A 21,936-nucleotide genomic window follows, 5' to 3' on the forward strand; every position below is an offset into this window, starting at 1 on the left:
TAATGACAGTTTTGTAAATAGCAGAATTAACTTAATTATTTAATGAACAGTTCTGATGTCTGGATATTTTTGTAGTGTATGTAGGCTATTGATTTATAGTGATAATTTATTTTAAATAACAATTACTTAGTGATTTCTTATTAGATACTGAATTTTGACTTGAAAAAGTTAATTTCTACCTAACTTTTTTGTTTTTCATTATCTCTATAATGTTTTTAAAAAGAGTTCGTGCAGGTTTTAGAGTTCACAGATGATCTGTATGGTTAAAAAGATGATTAGAAAATATTCTATGGGTGAAAGAGTATATTTGAAATAAAATAATTATTTGGAATAATTGTGTTACTCAGAGTTAATGCAAAAATTTATATTTGTACAGTAAAATATTTGTGTAGCTAGATTACATCTTTAGTCATTTGTGGCATAAATACGTTGCTCAAATGCAAAAAAATGCCTTGATTTCATATTTTCAATAATAATCATGGTCTAGTTGTAATATCTTAATTTCCCTGCTTATCATTAGGATGTTTAACCTTTCATTTCTGAAGGAAATAAGTTGGATGTAATGGAGGTTAAACCATTGGATGAGCGTATAAGAATTGTATTATTCTGTAATTTTGCTTTTAAGGGTAATTGGGCTAAGTTGTCAACAGAATTAAGCAGCTTGTAGAAGGTCTGTGAAAAATTGGTCAAGGGTTTCTTTTGCTTTTCCGTTAGATTATGTATTTCTGTTTTATAAGGAAAACAGATACTTGTTTAAGAATATACAAGTCAGAAATACAAATAAGTAGACTAGAAAAGTTTCCCCATTCTCATTTCTCAGAGATAACCATTCTAAACAGTGTGTTTTATATCCTCTCAGACTTTTGTACTATTGTATTCATATATTACATCTACTTGCATGTCCCCAGCTAAACTGTGTCTTGGTTCAGTGGTTTGGCTCACCCTTCTTTGTTTCTCTAGTTTCTGGCACTTCATCTGGCATCTAGTAGATGTTTGGTCAATGGGGAATGAATGGATGTGAACCTCCCTCTCACCTAATATAAAATAATGGTGCTTTGTGTATGCACATATGCTTCTTTCTCCTTTAGTTCTAACTGAATAGTTAGAAGGTATTGTTAAATTTTAGTAATGTGGATAATTAATATGCCATGTGCATAGACTGTGTGAAACTTGATTTCATAAATGAATATCAAGTTAAATAATTGTTTTATTTAAAAAGGGAATAAAATGAGTAGTATATCAAATGACTTTAAAATTACTATTTGATGGCATGCATTTTAAGGTCAGGTTTAAGTTAAATGTAGAAACATTACAAATAGCCATGCCATTATTTGTAAAACAAAAGGCAGTTGCCATTGGTAAGCTGAGCTTTCTAATAGATAAAGACGTATAAAGTATGAATTATAGCATCAATTGTAGCTTGTTTGAAAAGTTCATCCCCCCTCACATGTTTGTTTGTTCTTTCATTCAAAATAATTGCATTTATGGGCTTGTTTATAAATTCACTAAACACTTATTGAGCTTTTATTGTGTTCTAGGCCCTGTCCTCAGTGCTTAGGATATTGAGAGGACTAAAATTCAGTCTCTACTTCTTAACTCAGGTTATGAATCAGAATCATCTTGTGAGTTTTCTGAGCATTTTCTTATTTTTGGCTCTGCCCATGGAGGTTCTTATTGAATAGGTGTGAGGTAGGTCCTAGGGAAATGTTTATTTTCAGAGTTCCACAAGTGATTCTGATGGGTAATCCTAGATTGAAAGCCATGAAAACCACCCTATGACCAACCTGTTCTGTATTGATACTAAGAGTAATGCCAAGAGGTGATATGAGAGAGCTGTTTTTCTTCCTGATAACTCCCTCTGATGGGTGGTATATATCCTGAGAGTATCTGGTTTCATTTAATAACATTTGGATTTCAGCTACAGTGTTTGCAACTCTAATTTTAAACATACTAACTTAGTGTAGTAAGTTCTATGGATTTACCTACCTGCTTTGTAAATAGTAGTGTACATTTTGGTTTTTGAGCTTCAGAAGTGCTCCTAACATAGTATTTCAGAGTATATGATATGAGAATATGTGATAAGAGCATATGATTCTTGCTTTGTTATTCAGGCTGGTCTCAAACTCCTGGCCTCAAGTGATAGGCCTGCCTTGGCTTCCCAAGGTGCTAGGATTATAGCGTGAACTGCTATACCTGGCCAAGGATACACAGTTTTAAAATTTGACACTATAGGCTAGGCGTGGTGGCTCACACTTGTAATCCCAGCACTTTGGGAGGCTGAGGCGGGTGGATCACCTGAGGTCAGAAGTTCGAGACCAGCCTGTCCAACATGGTGAAACCCCATCTCTACTAAAAATACAAAAATCAGCCGGGTGTGGTGGCACAGGCTTGTAATCTCAGCCACTCTGGAGGCTGAGGCAGGAGAATCGGCTTGAACCCAGGAGGCAGAGGTTGCAGTGAGCCGAGACTGCGCGGCTGTACTCCAGCCTGGGAGATAGAGTGAGACTCTGTCTCAAAAAATAAAAATAAGAAAAAAGACACTATAGATGCTAAATTAAAGTATAGTTCTTCTTCCCCAGATAATCTGATAGTGGAGGAAGCAGTGCAGGAGCTGAACTCTTTCCTCGCACAGGAGAATATGAGACTACAGGAATTGACAGATCTTCTTCAGGAAAAGCATCGCACCATGTCTCAGGAGGTACTTAACCAAAAAAGAGAGATGGCTGTGTCTAGTGCGCTGTGGCAGATGTTGACTTAGAATTCTGAGCACCTCAAAGATCACCTTACTCTAGAAGGCCTGTCATAGGGGATTTTGCAAAACACAACACAACTCCACACCTCCAAATAATGAATTACCCTAAATATAAAAGACTGTATAATGTTATTGAGGAATGGTGTGGTAGAAATTCAACAGCGAATGGGGAAGTGGAACCGACTGTGTTGATGATGTCCTAGGAATTTGAGGAATGTGAATTTTCAGTCTAAACTTGGGCACAAATAATGCCATGGTTAAACCATGCCAAGATTTGGACATTTATTTATTTACACAAAATGATCAAGATAAAGTGATGATAGGCCTTAAATGACTTTTCTGATACTCCTGATTATCATTTTGATTTAGTTCAAAATATATTCTACTGGAATTTGCCCTGCCTTAGTTTAGCACTGAATTCTCATGCTAATTAGTAATTTAGTAGTTACATTTACTCAGTGCCTAGAATTTAAGCACTTTATGATTGTTATCTCTAATGGCAAAACAACTCCCATTTTATTGCCGAAGAAATAAATTCAAAGAGATTAGTGATTATTCTGAGGGCACATAGCTAGAAAGTGATTGAGCTGTGTTGTGACTGTGGGTCTGTTTGACTTCAAAGCTCTTGTTCTTCATATGCCTTTGTTTACTAAACTCCAGTGTTAAGGTCCATGCTGGGCTGGTTGCATGAATATCATCTGGGGAATTTATTAATTCGTATGGATTATCCTGGACCTTCAAAGGGGTTAGAATATAGCAGCCCTTATAAATAAACTGGAGTCTAGTAAGAAAATAGAATATTTTTGTCATGTTTTTAGACACTGACTAGGTGCTACCAAGATGGAGAGGTCTTCCTTTTCTAGGCCTTTGGCAAATCTCAGATTGTATTACTAACCTGGAGGGCAGTTGTTTGCTAAACTGTGTGATGTCCATGTTGACTCTCATGGCTGGCTGTTGATGCTGCCTGACAGCTGGGTTAATTGTCCACTGGGATACCTACAGGTTGCTTCTTCATCATGGTAGTCTCAGGATGGTTGGAATTTTTACATGTTGGCTGACTTCTTCCAGTGAGCATCCCAAGATCACCAGGTAGAACCTTCATAGCCTTTCTGATACAGCCTCAAAATTATGTAGTGCCATTTCCATTGGGTCTCTAAAGTTGACCCAGATTCAAGAGGAAGGAACAAAGATCCCACCTCTTGTTGGGAGGACTTTCAAAGGATTTTTGTGTCATATTTTAAAACCTAGCACAAAGGGTATATATAGATTAATGTGAACATGTAATAGTTTAGTAGTTAAAATACTAAATAGTGCTAGCTGGTGTATAGCTCCTAGAGTATCTGACTCTAGATTATAGTATAATGTATACCGTATTGTATCTGACTCCAGATTGCTCTGGGGAGAGCTTGAAAAAGTGTATGGAAGTTTTCCTTTTGTTCTGAATGGATTACCTTTTGTGGGAATGTGGAGAGAGAAATTTGGGGGTAAAAATGGTTTTTTTGAAAATAATATTTAACAATGAAAGATACTATCTTTTATCTCTTAAAAAATGCAAAATTTTTATAAGTTTGTAGTCTGTCCAGGGAAATGGTGCTTTTCAGAGGTAGAAAAATTGTTGAATCTTTGGTGGTCTTTTCTTTGGGAGTTCTTACAGGCTTTAGACTTAAAGTTTTCATGATTATCACTGACCCAGAATTGTTGGAGGAATCCATGATTTCATTTTTATAATCATGCATTGGGAAGAGGGTGAAGCATCTTCTATTTGTCTCTTTTCTATATAATTTCACATAAGCAAGGGTTAATATTGTGGGATTTGGAACTTAAGCTACATATGTTAGGCAGTCCTTTTCTAACTTGGTCTTTTTTTGCTATATGTTTCTGAATGGCTGTCTTTGGGATGTAGTTCTCCAAGTTGCAGAGTAAAGTGGAGACAGCTGAATCACGAGTGTCTGTCCTGGAGTCCATGATTGATGACCTGCAGTGGGATATTGACAAAATTCGAAAGAGGGAACAGCGACTCAACCGACACTTAGCAGAAGTCCTAGAACGGGTCAGTGCTGTTTTATGGCTTGGAGACTAGAATCATTTTAAGGAGTGTTCGCAGGAAGACTCACCTTGGGACATGGTACTTGAGGAAAAAAACTCATCCTTTGAAGGTACATTGGTTATAGACTAAAAGAGTCTCTCACTAAAGAATCTTTGTCTTCTCTGTAGGTAAATTCCAAAGGTTATAAGGTGTATGGAGCGGGGAGCAGTCTGTATGGCGGCACAATCACTATCAATGCTCGGAAGGTAAAATCAGTGACTCAGGACATGTTTTGGACTTTATGTCAGCCTTCGTGCTTAGGTACTTAGGATTGTATTCACAAGTGACATCGTGGGGTTTTGCTGAAAGAGCGAATCAGTGAAGATAGGAAGCTTAGAAATGATTTAAGAAGAATACTTATTTATTCTCTATTTTTCTGTTTCTCTCCAGTTTGAGGAAATGAATGCAGAGCTTGAAGAGAACAAAGAGTTGGCTCAGAACCGTCTCTGTGAGCTGGAGAAACTTCGGCAAGACTTTGAGGAGGTCACTACACAAAATGAAAAGCTGAAGGTAGGAACGCATGCCTGAAGGGCAGTCAAATCAGACATTTTGCTGATCAACTCATGTATATACATAGTTGTGAATCTGCGTATTTATGAGGGATAAGAAAAATGTAGACAAAATCCAACATCCTTTTATGATAAAACTCTAAACAAATTAGGTGTAGAAGAAGTGTACCTCAGCATAATAAAGGCCATGTAAAACAAGCCCACAGCCAACATTATACCCAATGGCGAAAAGTTGAAAGCTTTTCCTTTGAGATCAGGAACAGGATAAAGATGCCCGCTCTCATTCCGTTTGTCCTAGCCAGGGTAATTAGGCAAGGATAAGAAATAAAGGCCTTTTAATCAGAAAGAAGAAGTAAAATTGTTTCTGTTTATAGATGACGTGACTTTATATAGAGAAAACCTTACAGGCGCCACGAAAAAACTGTTCGAACTATAAATGAATTCAGTAAAGTTACAGGCTACAAAATCAACATACAAAAACAATTGTGTGTCTATATACTAACAACAAACTATACAAAAAAGAAATTAAGAAAACAATCCCATTCACAATAGCATTAAAAAAAATTGTGAATAACCTTAGCCAGGGAAATGAAAGAACTGTACACTGAATGGATAAAGAAATGTGGTGTGTGTATATTTGTGTGTGTGTTTGTGTGTGTGTGTATGTGTGTATGTGCAACAGCATGGATATACCTAGAGGACATTATGCTAACTGAAATAAACCAAGCATGGAAAGGCAGATACTGCATGATCTCACTTACATGTGGGATCTAAAGAGTCAAACTCTTGGAAGCAAAGTATAGAATGGTGGTTACCGGGGTTGGGGAAATGGGGAGATGTTGGGGAAAAGGTACAAAATTTTAGTTATGCAGGATGAATAAGGTCTGGTGATGTGTAGCATGGTGACTGTAATTAATACTGTATTGTGTACTTGAAATATGCTAAGAGCAGATCTTAAATGTTCTTGCCACACACAAAAAGGTAACTGTGGTGATGGATTTGTTGATTAGCTGGATTGTGATAATGATTTCACAGTGTATATGTATAGCAAAACATCACATTGTATACCCTAAATATGTATAATTTTTTGTTGTTGTTGATTATACCTTAATAAAGCTGGGGGGAACAACAAAAAATGTTAAGTTTTGTTGATATATCTACTTCTTTATTTACATATTTACTTATTATATATCCCCTGCCTTGTCCTGAAAAGGATTTAAAGCAACGTATCAAGATATGTAGACTAAATCAAGGTGCTCTAATATAGGAGTTGTTGAGAAAAAAGAGAAGTAGGGTAAACTAAGGTGAGGATCCAAAATGCATGAAAAAAGTGGGGCTTGTATGCAAGATGTTTACAGGAGGTGTATATATACTGTGGGAGGGAGGCCATTCACATGTCACTACTTGCCAAAGTGGTTCCACAGATTTGGCTCTGCAGTTTTTTGCTACCAAAATAGAGAAAGAAACACGATCGGTGATCCTGTTGTTCTTCAAACCTGCCCAGAAGAATTTTCCTCTTAGGTTCTTAGGAGAAGAAAAGAGATTCTGGAAGTTTGCCTCACTCCTTTTTTGATCATAGTCATCTCTATTTTATAATTTGTTTCTAGGTTAAATGATATGAATAAAGATGTTTGAACTGATAAATAACAAAACAAAAACAACCTAAGTTAAATCAGTTAAAAGTGTTTGAGTAATTAAAGCAGGTAGTTGCTTAGGAGAGGCATAACTATTTTTGATAACCTGTCCATTTTTTTCTCTGTCACTGTTATTAAAGAGAACAAGTTAGTGACTGGGGTCCTCAACTATGTTTTTAAAATAAGTGTCCTGACAAATTTCACTCTTCTGGTGGCTCATTCAACACAGAATGTAAAACACATATCAAAACAATTCTAGGAGAAAAGAATACAGTATATCCAGGTACCATCTCCTAGTTAGTCTAATTTAATTTGAGGGTAGATTTTGTATAACTAGAGCAATGGGTAGATAACGTAATAATCTTTATAAAATTGTCTCTATTGTGTAGGACATCAGTGAGTTCAAAATTTTACTTCCTGTCTCACCTCTGGGGCTTCTTCATGCTAGATTCTGCTTCTGACTTTCCTTTGCTTTGGCCCCTCCTAAGGTGGAATTGCGGAGTGCAGTGGAGCAAGTTGTTAAGGAAACTCCAGAATATCGTTGCATGCAGTCACAGTTCTCCGTCCTGTATAATGAGAGCCTACAGTTGAAAGCACACTTGGATGAGGCTCGGACCCTGCTTCATGGCACCAGGGGAACCCACCAGCACCAGGTTGAGCTCATTGAGGTAACAGCCTTGCCTTGTCTTTTGTATGTAAGCTTTCCTGCCTCCTAAATTTTACAGTTTTACTCACTCACGTGCAATTAATCTCTCATTCATTCAGCTGTCATTCATAGAGTTTACTCTGGTAGGTATTGGGCATATAAAGATGAGACAACAGAATTCCTGCCCTCACAGATCTTGTAGTCTGTGGTAGTGGGAGAATAGTATCCATTAGAATGCAATGTGGTTCAATGGCAGCATAGCCAAAAGATGTGATAGATGAGAACAGAGTGTCTGATTTGACTGTGGAAGTTTCCTGATTCCACTTGAAAAAGTAAGGTATGAATGTTAAGGATAAATACAAGTCTATTGGTAGTTGAAAGTAGGAGAAGAGGAATTCCCAGCATGAGAACAGCATATATAAAGGTATGAGAGAGTGTGAGAAATAGTTTAATATGGCTAGAGCTTGCGTGTATGGGAGAACATAGTGGGTAGAAGCTGCAAAATTACTTACATGCCGTTATAGCATATAATGGCACCAGCAGATGATTTTTTTAAAAGGTAGAAACTTTTATTCATATGTTCATTTCTGTATCTTCCATAGTTTTTAAGGTAATGGTTATAATAGTTGGTCTTTTAATATATGCCTGACAAATGAATACTATTTTACATGTGTTTATATACTGTTTTATAGTTTAGTTCTCCAATTAAATTCTAATATTCTCAGAATTGGGGGCCATTTTCTTCAGTTTTTCAGTATCCTGTCAGTTTCCAAATTAGTCTTTTGTAGCTATCTGGTTTCATTATGTATAGATTGAACTGGAAATTTTCAGAGTAATCCATTATTGATACATTTTTTCTCTTTTTAGATTCTTCCAGATCAAATTTAGGAGACAGAATAATATAATATGATGGTATTTCTACATTTTAATAAGAATTTTTTATTGGTTCCTTTATCTGTGTGTAGCGAGATGAGGTTAGTCTTCATAAGAAGCTGAGGACTGAAGTAATTCAGCTAGAAGATACCTTGGCCCAGGTCCGCAAGGAGTATGAAATGCTGAGAATAGAATTTGAGCAGACCCTTGCTGCCAATGAACAAGCAGGTATAATGATTCTCACTCCATGCTGTAGTTTGCTGTAAATAACTTGAAAGATACAACACAGACCCCAGGGTTTGTAAATGCTGACTTTAACTCAGAAGTCCTAAGTACCTTAAATCCTATAATTCATTTCGGTTCACAGCCTGGGTGTTTGTTTTTTAACTCAAGTTGACCAGTTTTGTTTCCATCTTCTGAGAGGGAATCTTTTCTTTGCTAATTCTCCCTATTTCTGTGCCTCCTGATGTGTTCTGCTCTCTCTCCTTGTGCCTTTGCCCTTATCACGGTTCCTCATAACATTGCTGTTCCTGTGTTTAAGGCCCTATAAACCGGGAGATGCGCCACCTCATCAGTAGCCTCCAGAATCACAATCACCAGCTGAAAGGGGAGGTCCTGAGATATAAGCGGAAATTGAGAGAAGCGCAGTCTGACCTGAACAAGGTAACCAGAAGGAATAGAATAAATATTGTTTGCTATTAATGTCATAAAGCTGTTTTTGAATGAGGTGGGCAATGTGGTTATCATAAGAGATGTGCATCTTTCTTTTCTTTGTTCTCCCAGACACGTCTGCGTAGTGGTAGTGCCCTCCTCCAGTCCCAGTCTAGTACTGAGGACCCTAAGGATGAGCCTGCAGAGCTAAAACCAGATTCTGAGGACTTATCCTCCCAGTCCTCAGCTTCAAAGGCATCTCAGGAGGATGCCAATGAAATCAAATCTAAACGGGATGAAGAAGAGCGAGAACGAGAAAGGAGGGAGAAGGAGAGGGAACGAGAAAGAGAACGGGAGAAGGAGAAGGAGAGAGAACGAGAGAAGCAGAAGCTAAAAGAGTCAGAAAAAGAGAGAGATTCTGCTAAGGATAAAGAGAAAGGCAAACATGATGATGGAAGGAAAAAGGAAGCAGAAATTATCAAACAGTTGAAGATTGAACTCAAGTAAGAGCCATATTTAGAGTGACAGTTTCTGACTGAAATGCTAAGAGAAAAGCTAAGATTAAGACATCATGCATGAAATGTTTGGTTGATGGCATGGCTTATCTGATCATTGTAAGGGTTTAGATTGTACAATTAATTTGGTTTCAAGTCTTGTTCAAGTGCACAGCCAAAATGGCCTTCATGGCTGTTTAGTACTTTGATTCAGTGATCAAGTATCAGTAAACCGATGATTGTAGCCTTATTTTCCATGAATCCAAATTAAGGAAAAGGATGTCATGACTGAGGTAACACATCTGAGAATTATTAGAAATTAACTACTGTTCTTCACTGGATTTGAGCAGATTGCTGGTATTAATCGTAATTTAAATGATACTAAGTGAAGTATTTATGTATCACTGTAACTTGAGTAATATCTGATCTATTTGCCTGAGAGTTAACTGGTTTGTGAATATACCAGATCTTTCTTAGGAGATTTACTCCTATAGACATTGAAACACTAAGACAGACCTTTAACTCGCTGAATTTATCTGTGTCATAACCTTATGCCATTGGCCCTTCTCCTGTATAACCAATAACTTCTCTGGCAGAATGGCTTACTTCTTGCTCCTTATTTTCTATGGTTGACCCTTTGTTGATATTTGGATTTGAGGGACCACTGTGCTCAAAACGCTTGAACTCCTTTGGTATATAAAAGTATAGTTAAGAGGTTTAGTAATTTAATAAGAGGTGAAGTTTTAGTCTTTAGCTGATGGTTAATCATTCAGCTGTCAAATCTAGGATTAACAGTATAGCTCAGACTTTCAAATTTTTCCTTTTTCTTTTTTCTCCCTCTTGAACTCCTTAAGGCAATTTTTTTTTCTTTCTTTCTTTCTTTTTTTTTTTTTTCTTCTGATGTGGTATCAGAATCATCTGAGTGACTTGTTTAAATACATTTTTGGGCTCCATCCCCAGACCTACTACTGAATCTCAGTTACTCAAGATTGGGGGCCACAGAAATTTGCCTATATAACAAGTGTACAAATGTCTGTTTTATAACTTTGTTAGAGGACTTCGTCTGAAGGGAGAAATGATTCATTTTTATACAGCTTACTTTTCTGTACTTTCTTAGCTTATCCAAAAGTCTTTTGATAGTCTGTGCAAAATTTTTTCTGTTAGGTGTGATATGAAATGTAAAATGAAACTGTTTTTAAAATGTTCTGCTCAATCAAAATTCCCTTGCTCTGATGACCTTTATTTTCTTATTACATTGTTCTCCTCCTTGTACTACGCCTGTCATAGGAAGGCACAAGAGAGCCAAAAGGAGATGAAACTATTGCTGGATATGTACCGCTCTGCCCCAAAGGAACAGAGAGACAAAGTTCAGCTGATGGCAGCTGAGAAGAAGTCTAAGGCAGAGGTATTCTAGTCTGTCCTTCTGGTTAAAATCTTCATTTGTGGGATTTTCCTTCATACTTGCCAAGGATATAATTTATTTCTTTATCTTTAAAATTAGTGTTTAAGTGCAACATTTTCTGCCTTTTGAAAGACCATCTAAAGTAGAGATTTAAAAACTCTCCATAGGATGGTAAAATAAATATATCTGAATTACTGGGGTTATCAGTAGGCTTTTCAAAGTATTTATTCCTTGTTTTTCCTATGTAATTCATTGCTGCAGAGATAATCTTTTTCATTACTTTTGGGAGGAATGTCTTCTGCTCTTAAAATTTTGAGGCCTAAAAAAAGAATGAGAACCACTATTCTAAAGAAAGGTACCTGTGCACTTCTCAAAAATGTTGCTTATAGAAGCATGTCATAGTGCAATGGAGTGATGTTAAAACATACGTTGCTATGTGATGCTTTAGTATATTATGTATCTTGTTCTATAATTCTGTAAAGATTCTTTTGGTATTACGGACCCTCCATCTTTGCACAGTATTAATTGATTTTTGAAAATGTATTACAACTTTTTATTTTTATGCAATTTTTTTCCTCCTATAGTTGGAAGATCTAAGGCAAAGACTCAAGGATCTGGAAGATAAAGAGAAGAAAGAGAACAAGAAAATGGCTGATGAGGATGCCTTGAGGAAGATCCGGGCAGTGGAGGAGCAGATAGAATACCTACAGAAGAAGCTAGCTATGGCCAAGCAGGTGGACACACCTTCTTTATTTAATTGACTTTTTGAGTAAATGTTACTTGACAATAAGTTACTGCCAGTAAAATTTGCTTTTTTATTTTGGTCTTTTTTTGATTAAGATGTGTTTTTCCTTTTTGTGTGTGTGTTTTAATTCTTACCTTCAAGTCTTTAATATTTCTGTTATTTTGCTTTGTGTGTTTGCGAGGCAGGAAATTTACTGTTATTTAAATGGACATTTATTGAAGATCTAGTCTTTCTTTGCTGACCTGGAATTAAGGGTTATAGTGAATATAAAATGAAAAATAAGATGTAAGATTTTATATACATTATGATTACAAATATATGAAACTAAGAAAACTATGCTTATAAATATATATTATATATTTCTATGTAGTACATATACTACACAGAAAATCTGTGCTTATAAATATGTGATTTATATATAATAAGGATATAATATATTAACCAATATAGTATATATTGATTAAGCAGTATGTTAACTATGGCTATTGCGGTCATAGAACTACAGAGATTCTTCTCTTCCTCATAATGAATATGCATTTATTTTTAAATCCCAGTGAATTTTTAACATTCAATAATAAAGATACTGAAAATACTTGGGAAAACCATATATGTGTTCTCTGTTAGTACACCTTCATTGTTTCTAAGAAATAGCAAAATAACAGTGAGACAGAGTAGGTTTAATGGTAAGTTGATCATGAAGTGCCTTGAAAAGAACTTCATTAGATCCTATACACATTCCTTTTGTTAAAAAATATAATTTTGGGCCAGGTGCGGTGGTTCCTGCCTGTAATCCCAGCACTTTGGGAGGCTGAGGTGGGTGGATCACCTGAGGTCGGGGGTTCAAGACCAGCCTGACCAACATGGAGAAACCCTGTCTCTTTTTAAAAAAATACAAAATTAGCTGGGCGTGGTGGCGCGTGCCTGTAATCCCAACTACTTGGGAGGCTGAGGCAGGAGAATCGTTGGAACCTGGGAGCAGAGGTTGCAGTGAGCTGAGATCACGCCATTGCACTCCAGCCCGGGCAACAAGAGCGAAACTCCGTTTCAAAGAAAAAGTATAATTTTGACTTTTCTTAAATCTGGTAATTGCCACTTTTTTTTTCTTCCCTCTCTCAAGGTAATTATCAGGAAATTGTACTATTATGGGTTCTAGAACAAGTAAAAAGAAAGACACTGTTCTTGTATAGGACGACTCACTATCTTAAAAATGTTCAGTCTTTCTAAGTTTATGTGTTAATGTAATGTGATCTCATGCAAGTGCTTTTTTTAAGTTATAGTTTTGTTTATTTTGGTACTAGACAAACTGGTTTTAAAGTACATGTGGAAAAGTAAACAAGAGTAACAAGAGAAATTGAAAAAGAACAGCTCTGGGGTCTCTTCCATATTTTAAAACATAGAATTTCTGTAGGTAAAATGGCTTGGGACTACTAGACAGACTATTAGAACTGAATAGAAACTTGAGAAATAGATGAAAGTACACATGGTATTTATTATATGCTAAATACATAGTTTTAAATCAGTGGGGAAAAGAAAAACTGACGTGATGGGACAAAAGTAAAAAAAAAATATTAGAAAAAAGTTAGATACATATTTGAATGCTCTACACTAGGATGATTTCCAAATGGATCATAGATATGATATTTAAAAAAAATGCATCCATCAAAAAGCTAGAAGAACACCTTTAAATTCTTTTCTAATTTGGAGTAGAGACCTTTGGAGTAGAGACCTTTCTATGAATAAAAGGCTAGAAAATGTGAACAAAAAATTGGTAATTTTGAGTTATTTTTAAAAATGCTACAAAACTTCTACATTGCAAAAATCACTGTTAGCAAAGCCAAAAGATTAAATGACAAAAAGTAAAAAATATTTTTAACTCTTATTACAAAGGCGGCTTACCTGATACAAAAAAAAAAAAAAAATAGGGGAAATTTTTTTTCTCTCCAAAATAGGGGGAAAAAACTCAAGAATCCAATGAAAGAATAGGCAAAAGAAATGGATAGGTTATAGAAAGAATGCAAATGGTCTTAACCATATGAAAAGATGCTCAGTCTCACTTATAATGAAATAGAGATAGATATAAAGTAAAGCTATTATTAGATACCAGTCTTCACCTATCAGATTGTTACGAGGCTTTAGATGTTTGCACCTGCTGGAAATCCTGTAGATCCAGTATTCTAATTGCGGAAAAGCATGAGAAAATGTGAGAGGTTACGATGGAAATACTCTTAACCAATTACTGCTTGATCTGTTTGTCTAGATTAAGGTAAATACAATTATTGTCTGCTTTAACTGACTTTGAATACAGGTCAACTAATAGGTATCAGACCAACAATTGGTGCCAGTGACTTCAGATAATAGAGCTTTTGTATGCCTAATGACAAAACACAGCTTCTTAAAACTGTCACTAAATTAATTTATATCTAAGTGAATGGTGGGAAAGTTTAGTTTCCGGTGCTCATCCATTGAAGTTGGAAGATTCTTCTAAAATGAAATCTCTTCCTCCATCCTTTAGGAAGAAGAAGCACTCCTTTCTGAGATGGATGTCACAGGCCAGGCCTTTGAAGACATGCAGGAGCAAAATATCCGTTTGATGCAGCAATTGCGGGAGAAGGATGATGCAAATTTCAAGCTCATGTCAGAGCGTATCAAGTCCAATCAGATCCATAAATTGCTTAAAGAAGAGAAGGAGGAGCTGGCAGACCAGGTTTTGACTCTGAAGACTCAGGTAATTCGGATAAGTAGAGCTTTCTATTCTGTTGAAATAGGGTGCTTTCTACATGATGATACAAATTAAAGAACGATTATTGTGGCATTTTTTTTGCGATGGAAAAAAATTTGAAAACTAAATGTTCATCATTAGGGTATTGGTAAATAAATTATACATCTCTACTGTTATTCCTACAAAAGAGTACAGTGTAGCTGTCAAATATGGATCTGCTAATATGGAAACATGTCTGAAATAAAATCAACTGACTTATTTTGTTACCCTTTTTGCATTAAAGTGTATGTTTACTTGTGTGCCTGTGCTGTGTATTTTAAAAATTTCTGGAAGGCTGCATGAGTAACTGTTAGAATCTTTACCTCTGGATATTGGGATGAGTTGTGGGTGAGGTTAGGAGGTATGTGTGATTTTACTTTTTTTTTTTTTTTTTTTTTTTTTTTTTTGAGATGGAGACTGGCTCTGTCGCCAGGCTGGAGTGCGGTGGCGCAATCTCCACTCACTGCAAGCTCCGCCTCCCGGGTTCACGCCATTCTCCTGCCTCAGCCTCCCGTGTGGCTGGGACTACAGACGCCCGCCACCGCGCCCGGCTAATTTTTGTATTTTTAGTAGAGACGGGGTTTCACCGTGTTAGTCAGGATGGTCTCGATCTCCTGACCTCGTGATCCGCCCATCTCGGCCTCCCAAAGTGCTGGGATTACAGGCGTGAGCCACCGCGCCCGGCCCTTTTTTTTTTTTTTTTTAAATTTCCATAGGTTTTGGGGAACAGGTGGTGTTTGGTTACATGAATAAGTTCTTTAGTGGTGATACCAAGATTTTGGTGTACCCATAACCCAAGCAGTGTACATTGTACCCAGTGTGTAGTCTTTTGCCTCTTGCCTCCCTCTGCCAAGTCCCCACAGTTTATTGTATAATTCTCATGCCTTTGCATCCTCATAGCTTAGCTCCTACTTTCGAGTAAGGACATACAATGTTTGGTTTTCCATTCCTGAGTTACTTCACTTAGAATATTGGTCTCCAATTCCATCCATATTGCTGCAAATGGCATTATTTTGTTCCTTCTTATGACTGAGTAGTATTCCATGGTGTGACTTTTCCTCTAGGTAGATACCTGGAAGTGGGATTGCTGAATCAAGTGGTAAATTTACTTTTAGTTCATTAAGGCATCTCCATACTGTTTTCCATAGTAGTTGTACTAGTTTACATTCCCACCAATAGTGAAAAAGTGTTCCCTTTTCATCATATCCATGCCAACACCTATTATTTTTTGATTATGGCCATTCCTGCAAAGTGAGGTGGTATTGCACTGTGGTTTTGATTTATAGTTCCCTGATAGTTAATGATGTTGAGCATTTTTCTTATGTTTGTTGGCCATTCGTATATTTTCTTTTGAGAATTGTATATTCATATCCTTAGCCCACTTTTTGGTGGTATTGTTTGTTTTGTTCTTGCTCATTTGTTTGAGTTCCTTGTAGATACTGGATGTTAGTCCTTTGTTGGATGTATAGATTTTTTTCTGCCACTCTATGGGTTGTCTGTTTACTCTGCTGATTATTTCTTTTGCTGTGCAGAAGCTTTTTCGTTTAATTAAGTTTCATCTATTTATTGTTTCTTTTGTTGCATTTGCTTTTGGGTTCTTGGTCATGAAGTCTTTGCCTAAGCCAGTGTCTAGAAAGGTTTTTCCAATGTTGACTTCTAGAATTTTTATGGTTTCAGGTCTTAGATTTAAGTCTTTGACCCATCTTGAGTTGATTTTTGTATAAGGTGAGAGATGAGGATCTAGTTCCATTCTTCTACATGTGGCTTGCCAATTATCACACCACCATTTGTTGAATAGGGTGTCCCTTCCCACTTTATGTTTTTGTTTGGTTTGTCAAAAATCAGTTGCCTATACGTATTTGGCTTTATTTCTGGGTTCTCTATTCTGTTTCGTGGTTTATATGCCTATTTTTGTACTAGTACCATGCTGTTTTTGTGACTGTGGGTTTTTTTGTTTTGTTTTGTTTTTTGTTTTTTTGTGACAGAGTCTTGCTCTGTTGCCCAGACTGGAGTGCGGTGGCACGATTTTGGCTCCCTGCAAGCTCTGCCTCCCGGGTTCACACCATTCTCCTGCCCCAGCCTCCCGAGTAGCTGGGACTGCAGGCACCCGCCACAATGCCCGGCTAATTTTTTGTATTTTTAGCAGAGACGGGGTTTTGCTGTGTTAGCCAGGATGGTCTCAATCTCCCGACCTCGTGATCTGCCCGCCTCGGCCTCCCAAAGTGCTGGGATTACAGGCGTGAGCCACTGCGCCTGGCCGTGACTATTTCTTTATAGTATAGTTTGAAGTCAGGTAATGTGATGCCTCCAGATTTGTTCATTTTACTTAGTCTTGCTTTGGCTATACGTGCTCTTTTTTGGTTCCATATGCATTTTAGGATTGTTTTTTCTAGTTCCTTGAAGAATGATGTCGGTATTTTGATGGGAATTGCATTTAATTTGTAGATTGGTTTTGGCAGTATGGTAATTTTCACAATATTGATTCTATTATCCATGATCATGGGATGTATTTCCATTTGTTTGTGTCATCTATGATTTCTTTCAGCAGTGTTTTGTAATTTTTCTTGTCAAGGTCTCTCATGTTCTTGGTTAAGTATATTCCTAAATATTTTATTTTATTTTTTTGCAGCTATTGTCAAAGGGGTTGAGTTCTTGATGTGATTCTCAGTTTGGCTGCTGTTGGTGTTTAGCAGAGCTCTGATTTGTGCACATTAATTTTGTATGCTGAAGCTTCGCTGAATGCATTTACCAGTTCTAGCAGCTTTTTGGATGAGTCTTTAGGGTTCTCTAGGTATATGATAATGTGATCAGCAAACAGTGACAGTTTGACTTCCTCATTACCAATTTGGATGCTTTTTATTTCTTTCTCTTGTCTGATTGCTGTGGCTAGGACTTCCAGTACCATGTTGAATGGAAGTGGTGAGAGTGGCATCTGTGTCTTGTTCCGGTTCTCAGGGGGAATGCTTTCAACTTTTCCTTGTTCAGTATAATGTTGGCTGTGGGATTGTCATAGATGGCTTTTATTACCTTAAGATATGTCCCTTCTATGCTGATTTTGCTCAGGGTTTTAATCATAAAAGGATGCTGGATTTTGTCAAATGCTTTTTCTGCGTCTGTTGAGATGATCATGTGATTTTTGTTTTTAATTCTGTTTATATGGTGTATCACATTTATTGACTTGCAGATGTCAAACCACCCCTGCATCCCTGGTATGAGACCCACTTGATCATGGTGGACTATCTTTTTGATATGCTTTTTGAAGGTGGCATGAGAAACTGTTAGAATGGTTACCTCCACATATTGGGATGAGTTGTGGGTGAGGTTAGGAGGTGGGTGTTTGTGATTTTACTTTTTACACTTTAATATTGTTTGATTCTCCTTTGTGCATTAATTTCAAAAAAGACTCTTTAGAATGGCTAGCTGTTCTGAAGGGAATACTCTTGGACTTTTGTTTGAGTTCAATTTATATGCTGTAGTATGAATTACCGGGTTTTAAGCTTTAACATGTGATATTCTCTATTTTTGGCAATTTGGAAAAGAATCTTTTCAGTCATTTTTCAGACTCTTACTTGTATCTTCCACAATATTTTATATTAAAGGTAAAGCTTTCAGTTATCATAGTCTTGATGTATTTTGAAGGGTTCATGGGCAGAATCGGTAATAGTTTGAGATTTCTAACATTGTATTTTGTGGGCTTATAGATTAACAGAATAGTTTTTTTTTTTTTTTTTTAACTTTTCATTTTTGTTAAAATTTGATTTTCTGTTCAAAGGTTGATGCCCAGCTACAGGTAGTAAGGAAACTGGAAGAGAAGGAGCATCTGTTACAGAGCAACATTGGCACAGGGGAGAAAGAGCTGGGTCTTAGGACCCAAGCCTTAGAGATGAATAAGCGCAAGGTATGATTGATTAATCTAATGATGGTTAGTCTCAGCGGAACAAATAAGTATAACACTGTTGAAATAATAAGTTTGCTTTATTCCTTCAACTTTGGCTAACATTTTGCCTCACTGGGAATAAGAGACGATACAATGGTGTTACTTATTTGTACATCCTACATAGGCAATGGAGGCAGCCCAGCTTGCAGATGACCTCAAAGCACAACTGGAGTTGGCTCAGAAGAAGCTACATGATTTTCAGGATGAGATCGTGGAGAACAGTGTTACCAAAGAAAAGGACATGTTCAATTTCAAACGAGCCCAGGTAAAAGCAGTTGTCTTTTCTTGTCACCTTTTAGGTGTTTTCCGAGGTCAGAAGTGACCCATATCATGAAAGAATCATTAGTCCAGTGTATGCCATTTCCTGCTAGACTTGAGGGAGTTGGCTGAGGGAAGAGAGTAAGTGTTTTCTTCACTGCCATATCCTCAGACCCTTTTATGGTGCCTTGTACCTAGTAGGCACAAAATAAATATTTGTTAAATTAATGAATTAGTAAATTGTTAAAGAAGTAGCAGCATAGCAGCAGTAGAGGATTTTCAAGTTCTCCTATAATGTCTCTAGTTTTGTCATGCCAGCTGTTTCTCATGATGTCTTTCTGTCCTTATCCATAAATCTGAGTTATTTTAAACCAGTCTACCTTCAGCTTAAAACTAGTTACCATAAAACAAAGTGGACTATCCTCTAAACTCTTCTTAGATGTGTTTTCACAGGTCTGAATTGGTAATAGTTAGATGCAATTCTAATTTGAGGATATGATATGGTTGCCTGTTCTGAAACAAAAGAAAATAGTCTGCCATTTGCAGTTCTCTACATTTCTACGAGATAATTGGACATAAAAGGACAGAAAGTCCTCTCTTTTCACAACAGAAAACTCAAGTTAGAGCTATTGTTTTTCTCAAAAATGGCAGACTTGGGTAAGTGTGTCTAATAGGTATGCTATCCTACCACAGGAGGACATCTCTAGACTTCGCAGGAAGCTGGAGACCACAAAGAAACCAGACAATGTACCCAAGTGTGATGAGATTCTGATGGAAGAGATTAAGGATTACAAGGTTAGAAAAAATGCCTCAGTGATTTGTTTTTTGTCAAGGCTTTAAGTGGCGTAATAGAATGGGAGAGTAATTTACATGATGGTAACCAGAGAATGGTTTATTTTGGCAGGTTGGGGGAAATGATGCTCTTTTTTTAGTGCCTTGTGGGTTCTCTTCTTGGTTGTGTACTATATGAGAGCCATTTGGATCATAAACTTTCATGATTGCTCAAACTCTGACATCTTTTCTTTTTAGGCACGCTTGACCTGTCCATGCTGTAACATGCGTAAAAAGGATGCTGTTCTTACTAAGTGTTTTCATGTCTTCTGCTTTGAGTGTGTGAAGACACGCTATGACACCCGCCAGCGCAAATGTCCCAAGTGTAATGCTGCTTTTGGTGCCAATGATTTTCATCGCATCTACATTGGTTGATCTAAGTCAAGAGAAGAAGAGGAGCTGGCTAGTCAGGAACTTATTCATTAACCACCAAACCTCTACCTCTTCTCTCCTTGACTGTCACCTGTAGGACAGTTTATCAGTCAACTACCTTTCCTCCACAGACTTTACTTCCAGGCTCTCCTCTTCAATAGCTGGATGACTTTAGCAGAAAGGACTGGTAAATACAAGCCTTGGGTTTCAGAATGAATTAGAAACAAACAACTCTTATTGTCTTCCCTCCCAGCTTTGTTTATTTCCTGCTTTTAGACTTTTCAATGTTTTCTTTTTCCAGCCCACTGTATAAACTTGGATTGTCCATTCCTCCTGAAGAAATCAAGTTGGTATTTTTGATATGGAGAAGGGAACAAAAGTGGAAACATGGCTACTTTTGGGGAGTGATATTTTAAAAAATAAGTTGTCTATGGGCACAAAGTTTTCTTCATTTGTGTAGCAAACTTTTTGTGAATGTGGATTACAAAATGGTATAATTGTGCTACTCTCCCCTGGGTGGTTTGCAGCCCTGATAAAATTACGTCTAGGATGATTCAGTCCATTTCCCATTTACTAGCAGAGTAACTTGTTAAGACCAGCTGACTTTCTTGTTAAAGTTGTTTAAGTTTTGAATGCTCTACTACTCCAAGTCTGTAAATTTCTTGAGGCTAGAATAATTTTAAATAATATGACCCTTTGTCTTCTGATGAAATAAAGATTGAAGAGGGTGAGTCAGGACTGAGCTGGTGAAGAAATCTTCTGGGTATTCTGGGAATTTGATACAGAGAGAACTTGGTGAGCTGTGAATTACTCTCAGTCTCCTTTTTACAGGGGTGGTTGTGATCCCTCTTTTCCAGAAAAGTCCGTGGAATGTTTCTGTAGAACTTTTTTCTCCACAAGCTTGAATTAAAGCAGGATTCAGTTTGCATTTGTGTTTATGATTTTTCTTTGAAACTTTTGTCTTTGTTGTTACAAGTTGATTTTATACCTGCAGTTCTAAAATTGAATTCTCTTGCATGGAAATAATCAGCTTAGATCAAGAGGTTGGCCTTGTTTAGAGTATTTAGATCTTTGCTTAATTGAAGCACTTTTCTCCTAGTTCTTTTATTGAGTCTATTCTGTGGAAAAATAATGCCTAAAAGATTAATTTATTTGACTACTCAGTTATCTTTCATAGTTCATTATGTGGGGTAAGAGACTATAATTTGTTTTTAGGGGGAGCATATTGCTGCCTGTAGCTTTAGGGTGAGAGTTCTTGCATTATGTGGTGGTGGTTTTTTCTTTTTTTTTTGAGATGGAATTTTGCTCTTGTCGCCCAGGCTGGAGTGCAGTGGCACAATCTTGGCTCACTGCAACCTCTGCCTCCTGGGTCCAAGTGATTCTCCTGCCTCAGTCTCCTGAGTGGCTGGGATTACAGGTGCTCACCACCATGTCTGGCTGTTTGTATTTTTAGCAGAGATGGGGTTTTACCATGTTAGCCAGGCTGGTCTCAAACTCCTGACCTCAGGTGATCCGCTTTCCTCGGCCTCCCAGTGTTGGGATTATAGGTGTGAGCCACCATGCCCAGCTGCATTATGTTTTATAGTAACCAGCAAACCAGAGGTTTTCTAAATCTCTGGCAAGGGGTTGTGTAAAGTGGATCCCTCTTGATCACCACCTGTCCTAGAAGATAGGTAAGAGCAAATTCTGTGTCTTTTTGTGGTCACCAGCTATAATCAGCAGGATTTGCACCGAATTCCACAAAGTCATGTGGTAGGAATTAAGCAATGAATCTAACTAGAAAATCTTACTAGGTCATCAAGAGAGGTCATGGGTCCCTTGACCCCCTGCTCAGCAAACACCCCCACCCCCACAGAACCATCATGACAGGATTAACTCCTGCTTCTGGACACAGTGAGTTTTCATTTATTAATAGGACACTTTCACCTTGCTTCTTGCTCTTCTTATAGGGTAAGCTTGAGCATAACTTAGTTGGTTGGGTGCAGATA

General features: G+C 37.2%; 1 protein-coding gene across 3 annotated transcripts in view; it reads left to right on the forward strand.

Annotated features, from left to right (window-relative positions):
* Positions 1 to 20,876, forward strand: part of RNF20 (ring finger protein 20) — a 28,584-nt gene extending 7,708 nt beyond the window's left edge. For all 3 annotated transcript variants that reach the window (XM_007968554.3, XM_007968555.3, XM_073021814.1), the window contains 15 exons: positions 2,580 to 2,698; positions 4,656 to 4,802; positions 4,967 to 5,044; positions 5,229 to 5,348; positions 7,470 to 7,649; positions 8,593 to 8,728; positions 9,042 to 9,163; positions 9,284 to 9,654; positions 10,933 to 11,050; positions 11,632 to 11,781; positions 14,305 to 14,517; positions 18,323 to 18,448; positions 18,612 to 18,752; positions 19,439 to 19,540; positions 19,775 to 20,876. In XM_007968554.3, coding sequence (XP_007966745.1) covers positions 2,580 to 2,698; positions 4,656 to 4,802; positions 4,967 to 5,044; positions 5,229 to 5,348; positions 7,470 to 7,649; positions 8,593 to 8,728; positions 9,042 to 9,163; positions 9,284 to 9,654; positions 10,933 to 11,050; positions 11,632 to 11,781; positions 14,305 to 14,517; positions 18,323 to 18,448; positions 18,612 to 18,752; positions 19,439 to 19,540; positions 19,775 to 19,951 — 2,300 coding nt within the window. In that variant the 3' untranslated portion in view covers positions 19,952 to 20,876. The remainder of the gene's footprint in view (positions 1 to 2,579; positions 2,699 to 4,655; positions 4,803 to 4,966; positions 5,045 to 5,228; positions 5,349 to 7,469; positions 7,650 to 8,592; positions 8,729 to 9,041; positions 9,164 to 9,283; positions 9,655 to 10,932; positions 11,051 to 11,631; positions 11,782 to 14,304; positions 14,518 to 18,322; positions 18,449 to 18,611; positions 18,753 to 19,438; positions 19,541 to 19,774) is intronic.
* The last annotated feature ends 1,060 nt before the right edge of the window (positions 20,877 to 21,936 follow it).

Source organism: Chlorocebus sabaeus, chromosome 12, assembly GCF_047675955.1.
Source record: "Chlorocebus sabaeus isolate Y175 chromosome 12, mChlSab1.0.hap1, whole genome shotgun sequence".
In the NCBI taxonomy this organism is placed as follows: domain Eukaryota; kingdom Metazoa; phylum Chordata; class Mammalia; order Primates; family Cercopithecidae; genus Chlorocebus; species Chlorocebus sabaeus.